The 6,754-nt window shown below is 38.5% G+C and overlaps 1 protein-coding gene and 1 pseudogene across 3 annotated transcripts; one reads left to right on the forward strand and one right to left on the reverse strand.

The window, feature by feature from the left end:
* Positions 1–1,024: 1,024 nt before the first annotated feature.
* Positions 1,025–5,197, forward strand: LOC140962536 (protein PLASTID MOVEMENT IMPAIRED 1-RELATED 1-like). 3 transcript variants are annotated; one of them, XM_073421486.1, is made up of 3 exons: positions 1,025–1,111; positions 1,474–3,825; positions 3,954–5,197. In XM_073421486.1, the coding sequence occupies exons 2-3, from the start codon at positions 1,541–1,543 to the stop codon at positions 5,083–5,085; spliced, it is 3,417 nt and encodes a 1,138-aa protein (XP_073277587.1). In that variant the 5' UTR covers positions 1,025–1,111; positions 1,474–1,540; the 3' UTR covers positions 5,086–5,197. The 3 variants fall into 3 exon arrangements, with proteins under 3 accessions (XP_073277587.1, XP_073277586.1, XP_073277588.1); XM_073421485.1 differs by having other exon boundaries at positions 1,489–3,825; XM_073421487.1 differs by having other exon boundaries at positions 1,080–1,098.
* Positions 5,198–5,445: 248 nt separating this feature from the next.
* Positions 5,446–6,266, reverse strand: LOC140963349 (uncharacterized; annotated as a pseudogene).
* Between the last annotated feature and the right edge of the window lie 488 nt (positions 6,267–6,754).

The following is a 6,754-nucleotide window of genomic DNA, read 5'->3' on the forward strand; positions in this document are numbered from 1 at the left end:
TATATATAATTTAAATTTAAATAAATCAAATCCATTGGGGTAGCCGGCTAAATTTGAAGTTGGGGGATATCGCCAAAGTACAGTTGCAAGACGCTCCTAAAAGTAAACATATAGGGTTTGAGTAGATATTTAATTTTACATAGGATAATTTATGTTTTTATTTATTTATCTAACTTCTCTTAAAATTATTGTTTGACATAGAAAATAAAAAAAATACAAATATTTGATTTTTTTTTCTTTTGTTAAAAAAAGCTTCATGACTATTAGTATAAAACATAGTTGTTTTGACAACACAATTGATGTGTCCATATCTTCACAAATATGTAGATAATAAAAACTTGTGTGAGACGGTCTCACAGATCATATGTTGTGAGACAGATCTCTTATTTGTGTCATCCATGAAAAAATATTACTTTTTATGCTAAGATTATTGCTTTTATTGTGAATATCGGTAGAGTTGACTCATCTCACAGATAAAGATTCGTGAGACCGTCTTATAAGATATCTACTCTATTTAGATTCCATCTATAATTCATTTGATTAGTTTTATTGTTTTTCTTCATTTGATAATATGTGTGTGTGTATATTGTCTTATTGTGAGACAGTCTTACAAGTCTATATACGTAAGACGGGTCGGTCTGACCTGTATATGACATCAAAGTAATCATTTTGACATAAAAACAATAATTTTTTTCTTTAATTGAGTCAGTTGAAGATCCGTATCATGAAATTAACTCATGAGATTGCTTCACGAGAGTTTTTGTTATATAAAAATAATAATATCATTGTAACAAAAAATTATCATATAAAATTTACCGGTATGTATATTTAAAACACACCACGTGAGTAATATTTAAAAAGATTTCTTAATTGATTTTAAAGATTAAAACATGTTTAAATTTAAATCAATGATAGTGACCATCACAATCATGATTCGTGCCAAATATAATAAATAACATGTGGTCAATGTGAGAGAATAGAATAATCGAGGGGTCTCTTTGGAATATTGATTTATTCCGTCCATCTTAAATTTTTGAATTCAATCCTGTCACGCTAAGGGGGAGACATTCTGAGAGCGGAAGAATCGCCCGATATTTCGTATGTTTTTCTTGTAAGATTCCTAATTTTTCCACTCTTTCCATTTTTTTCTTGATAATCTTGAATTTATTGGTGTTTTTTGCATGTGAAATTGAAATGCGTTCCTTAATTAGCGTTTGTGGATTAATTTAATCTAGCCGGGCGATAAAACCTATGACTTGATGCCGAGATTTTCGTTTTGAGTATTCTATGTGTTTTCTGAAGTCAAATTCCACGAACGAACACCAGTTTAAGGTATCCAAAGAGCTGGCTTTGTTTTTAGTTTTACCCAGGAGCGTGCAAATTTTAGCATTTTCGATCTGAAACAGGTGCTGTTGACTATTTATTGGGTTTTTGGTGAATGATGATTTAATTTGGGGGGTTGTTGTTTGGCAGGTGATTTTTTGGAAGTATTTGCGGTGTTGGGAAAATTGTGTTGGAATTTGAAGTTATTGAGAAGATAATGTTGTCCAAAGCCAATGATAGGAAGAGCGCTTTTGAGAATTCCAGCGGAGGAAAGTTTCTAAGTGACCTTGAAACGTTAAATAAAGCCCTGCATGTGGATAAAAAGCTGCAGAGGCTAGCCTCCTCCACGGCCAGTAGCCGATCCAAGTCCGTCGCAAAATCCAATTTGCCAGATTCAAGGGTGAAGCCGGGGGATGTTAATAATAATGGTAAAGATTCTTTTGAGAAAGAGAAGAGGTCTCTTTGGAGTTGGAAGGGTCTAAAGGCCTTGACTCAGGTTCGAAACCGTCGGTTCAATTGTTGTTTCTCGCTCATAGTTCACTCCATTGAGGGATTACCATCGTTCTTTGACGATGTTTGTCTTGTTGTTTATTGGAAGAGGCGGGATGATGAGCTGATGACTCGTCCTATTAGGGTTCATCAAGGAGTAGCTGAATTTGAGGAACAGTTGACACATTGTTGCTCTGTTTATGGTAGTAGGAGCGGTCCCCACCATTCGGCAAAGTATGAGGCCAAGCATTTCTTGCTGTATGCTTCTGTGTGTGATGCCCCAGATCTTGATTTGGGGAAGCATCGAATCGATTTGACTAGGCTGCTTCCTCTAACATTGGAGGACTTGGAAGAGGAGAAGAGCTCCGGGAAGTGGACAACTAGTTTCAAGTTATCAGGTAAAGCTAGAGGTGCAATGGTAAATGTCAGTTTCGGTTATGTTGTAATTGGGAATAATGGTACCGGGACAGCTAGCAACAGTTGTGTTCCTGAGATCCAAGGCTGGCAGCAGAATAGTAGGACAACAAAAAGCCTGGCCCAATTTGATGAAATGGACGAGCTTAGCATTCAGCATGCAAGAAGTCTTCCGTCCCGGTCATCTTCTTCAAACCGTTCATCAGAAGATATAAAGGATCTACATGAGGTTTTGCCGATATCAAGGTCTGAATTGTCTGATTCAGTTAACATACTTTATCAAAAACTTGATGAAGAGATATCTGATGCTTTAGTTGGAAATAAGTTATCTCCCGATCCTTCATTCATCAATGATCATAAAATGGGCTCATTTACCACTGCTGATGCTGCTGATAAAATTTCTGATACCGAGTGTGAAATAAATGAGTTTTCTGTCATAGAGAAAGGGGTAGAAGAGTTTGCTGAAGAAGAGGTGAAACATGAAGATGATTCGTCAAAGGTTACTCAAGTTCTTGGAGGAGGTCTTGAAACTGTCAATACCACTGAATTCCCCATTGATGAGAATGCCCCCCTACATCCCACAGCTGTAGGAATTGTTTCTCACAAAGATGAGCTATCCGTGAGCACCTGCAACTATAAAGAGACAGAGAGTGACACATGCACCAAAGAGTCACTGATGAAAGAATTGGAGTCGGCACTAATTTGTGCCTCCGATTTGGTGAATGAAGGATTTGACTCTCAAGAAGATGAAAGCTATGCTTTTCACCCAACTAATAACATGGATGCCTATGATAATAGTAGAGAACGAAGGAAGGGAAAATCACTTAGCTTGGATGATGTTTCGAAATTGGTGGCCAGTGATTTCTTGGACATGTTGGGTATAGAGCATAGTCCAGTTGGTTTGAGTTCTGAAAGTGAGCCTGAGTCTCCAAGAGAACGCTTACTACGGCAATTTGAGAAGGATTCTCTTGCCAATGGAGGTTTACTCAACTTCAATATCGACAATGATCCAAATGAACAATTTTTTGATGCTCACTCAGAATCTATCTGGGGAACCATTTCTGAGGATCTCCATCACTCATCGATGTGTGAAGGATTTGAGGAGATATCTATGGTGGAAACAGATGCGTTCAGAAATCAAACAAAGGCATCAAGGTTGGAGGATTTGGAGACTGAAGCTTTGATGCGCGAGTGGGGCTTTAATGAGAAGGCATTTCAACATTCTCCACCAAGTGCCTCAGGAGGTTTCGGCAGTCCAATTAACATACTCCCCGAAGATCCTCAGCTGCTGCCTCCCGTTGCTGAAGGTTTGGGTCCCTTTCTTCAGACTAAAAATGGTGGATTTTTGCGCTCTATGAATCCTTCACTGTTCCAGAATTCCAAAACCGGAGGAGGCTTGATTATGCAGGTGTCTAGTCCAGTGGTTGTGCCTGCCGAAATGGGTTCTGGTGTGATGGAAATACTTCAGGGTTTGGCGTCTATTGGAATTGAGAAGCTCTCGATGCAGGCAAGTAAATTGATGCCCTTGGAAGATATAACTGGGAAGACGATGCAACAAATAGCATGGGAAGCTATGCCGAGTCTGGATGGTCCCGAGAGGTTTGTTTTTGGGCATTATTTTGGCATTGCCGGTGACATTTTTTTCCATGTATAATGTATTGTTTACCCCATAACTAGTACTTTAGTAGCTTAGTTGTAAAATTATGCAACTTTTTTTTTTGTTTCAGGCAAGGTGGTTTACCAGAGCATGAATCTGAAATTATGCAATATATACCGAATGAGCAAAAGAGTGTAAAAGGTATATCTTCTGGCCGGAAATCAAACATACTTGATTCTGTTAGCGGTGATGCAGAGTATGTATCTTTGGAGGACCTTGCTCCTTTGGCTATGGATAAAATTGAAGCCCTTTCGATCGAAGGTTTGCGCATACAATCTGGTTTATCAGATGAAGATGCGCCTTCAAATATTAGCTCACAATCTATAGGTGAATTTTCGGCCATGAAGGGAAAAACAGTCCATGTCGATGGCTCCATAGGTCTTGATGGTACCGGTGGATTGAAACTACTGGATGTTAAAGATAGTGGTGAAGCTGTTGATGGATTAATGGGTCTGGCGCTTACACTTGACGAGTGGATGAAGTTGGATTCTGGTGAAATCAATGATGATGATTTTTTTAGTGAGCGAACCTCTAAAATACTAGCAGCCCATCATGCTACTTCACTGGACATGTTTCGGGGACGATCTAAGGGAGAGAAGAGGCGTGGCAAGGGTAGGAAGTATGGTTTGTTGGGAAATAATTTTACCGTTGCCTTGATGGTACAGCTACGTGATCCTCTACGAGACTATGAGCCAGTCGGCACTCCAATGCTTGCTCTCATTCAAGTGGAGAGATTGTTAGTCCCACCAAAGCCTAAAATCTATAGCACAGTTTCCGGACTAAGACACTCCATTGAAGAAGAAGAGACCATGGTTGGCAAGAAGGAAGACATTCTTGAACAGCCTAAAGAGGACACCATTTCTGAAGAACTCATACCCCAATTCAAGATCACTGAAGTGCATGTTGCGGGTTTAAAGACCGAACCTGGTAAAAAGAAGTTGTGGGGTTCAACAAATCAGCAACAGTCAGGGTCCCGTTGGTTGCTTGCCAATGGAATGGGGAAGAAGAACAAGCACCAGACGCTGAAGTCAAAAACTGTCGCCAAATCTTCTAGTTCTGCTGCACCTACGACAAAAGCAACAGCTCAGCCTGGAGATGCATTATGGAGCGTCTCTTCTCCTGTTCAAGGAACCGGAGCCAGATGGAAAGAACATGTGGCACAAAAGCGACAAATTCGCAATCCCAATGTTGTTTTCTCTTGATAGAACTGTGAGCTACGCTAGGATTGGAAGAAAGGTGAAGTTTATTGTGTATGGTTGGTTTTAGGTTGTGATCTAAACTAAGCTGTACATGTTATTTTGATGTGTTATTCTACTAATAAAAAAAACGGCTTGTTTTAAACTATACTTTTGCACAAACACATGCTTTTGCAGACAATGAAAATATACATCAATTCTCAACAACAAACCAACATATAGTTAAATCTTCATCAATTCTCAACAACAAATCAACATATAGGTAAATCTTGCTCACATAATGTAGTGTGCAGACCAAATTCCCATAATCCCACAACAAAATTTTGAATAAATCCATTCGAAGATCCAACTGAAGCAGCATCTTAGTCAAGCATCAATCTCATCTTCATCATCCGTAACACTTGCAGAACGTGTCTCCTTTTCTCTGAAGAATCCACACTTTCTTAGAACCCACAAATTCAAACGAACGTGTCCTACAAAAACCACCACCATGAGTGTCAACCATGTCGATACAGATATTTCGGTAACCATACGCAAAGTACCCTCGATGTAACCAGGTGACATGTACCTAAGGATCACAAAGTACGTCACCACTTGAGCAGTGATAGCGGTCCACATTATCACCATTTGAACCCAGATCGAATGTCTCCGTTTCATGGGAAGCTCGCTAACAAAGAGGAGGATTATACTCGAGGATGCAAGAAAAGCTGTAGTGTTCAATATCATGAATATGCCATAGGTTCGGGGTTCTTTATAAGCCATCACAGATTGCCCCACAAGAGTGAGGTTCTTTTACTTGATTTCCATTATCGTCTGCCACATAGTCGTGTTGCCAAACGTCCCCCTGGTGGGGTTAGCCAGGCTTGAAGGGCTACTGTTGCGATTAAAGATGCCACCATGATGCAATTCTCTTCCTTCTGAGCCAGTCCATGTTCTTATGCTTTGCAACTGGTTTATTTTTATTGCTTTGTTAGGAAGACGGTTTTCCTGTCACTTGCCTCACTTTTTCTGGTATCCATTCATGAATGATCAAATTCAAATCCTTAAAACTCAAAGCTCCCGCCTTAATGAATGCATGTTCGATATCCATATCTCTGAGGTCTCGGGGACTTTGCCTTAAAACATCCATGGGTGTCGATCCAGTTCAGAACATTTATTTCTAGTCCATTCAACGTAGAGATGACAATGGATCAAGTTCAAGTAGGATTTTATGCGGTTATGCCTCCATCATCATCCCTATTTATTGTATTCATCCCCATAATCATCCATATCCTCATCCTCACGCCCGTTTGTATTCAACTTTCATCCCTATCTCATACCCGTCGGAGGACTGAGTATAATACTCTACTCAAATATCTTATTATCACTTATAATTAATTTTTTTTTAATTTGAATTATTTCGATGAAACTATGCTTATTTACAAAATTCTTAAGAGTACGATGAGAAAAAGATTAAAGATAAAAAGTAGCAAACTAAACATCATACAAGAAATAACAAAATATTATAAATAATTTATTCGAATACTATTATCTTACAAAAATAACATTAGCTTTATACTAATAATTTTATTCGCTCCATCCAATTACCATAATTCAACAAAAATAAATTATAATTAATATTCTTTAATGTAAATAAATACATATTTATAAACTTAATATGTCCAGATTCTAAGTT

This window comes from Primulina huaijiensis, chromosome 17 (genome assembly GCF_012295235.1).
Source record: "Primulina huaijiensis isolate GDHJ02 chromosome 17, ASM1229523v2, whole genome shotgun sequence".
Classification (NCBI taxonomy): Eukaryota; Viridiplantae; Streptophyta; class Magnoliopsida; order Lamiales; family Gesneriaceae; genus Primulina; species Primulina huaijiensis.

Coding starts and splice junctions, on each gene's coding strand:
- LOC140962536 (XM_073421485.1), top strand. Junction 3,826..3,953: donor AGTCTGGATGGTCCCGAGAG/GTTTGTTTTTGG, acceptor TTTTTGTTTCAG/GCAAGGTGGTTTACCAGAGC.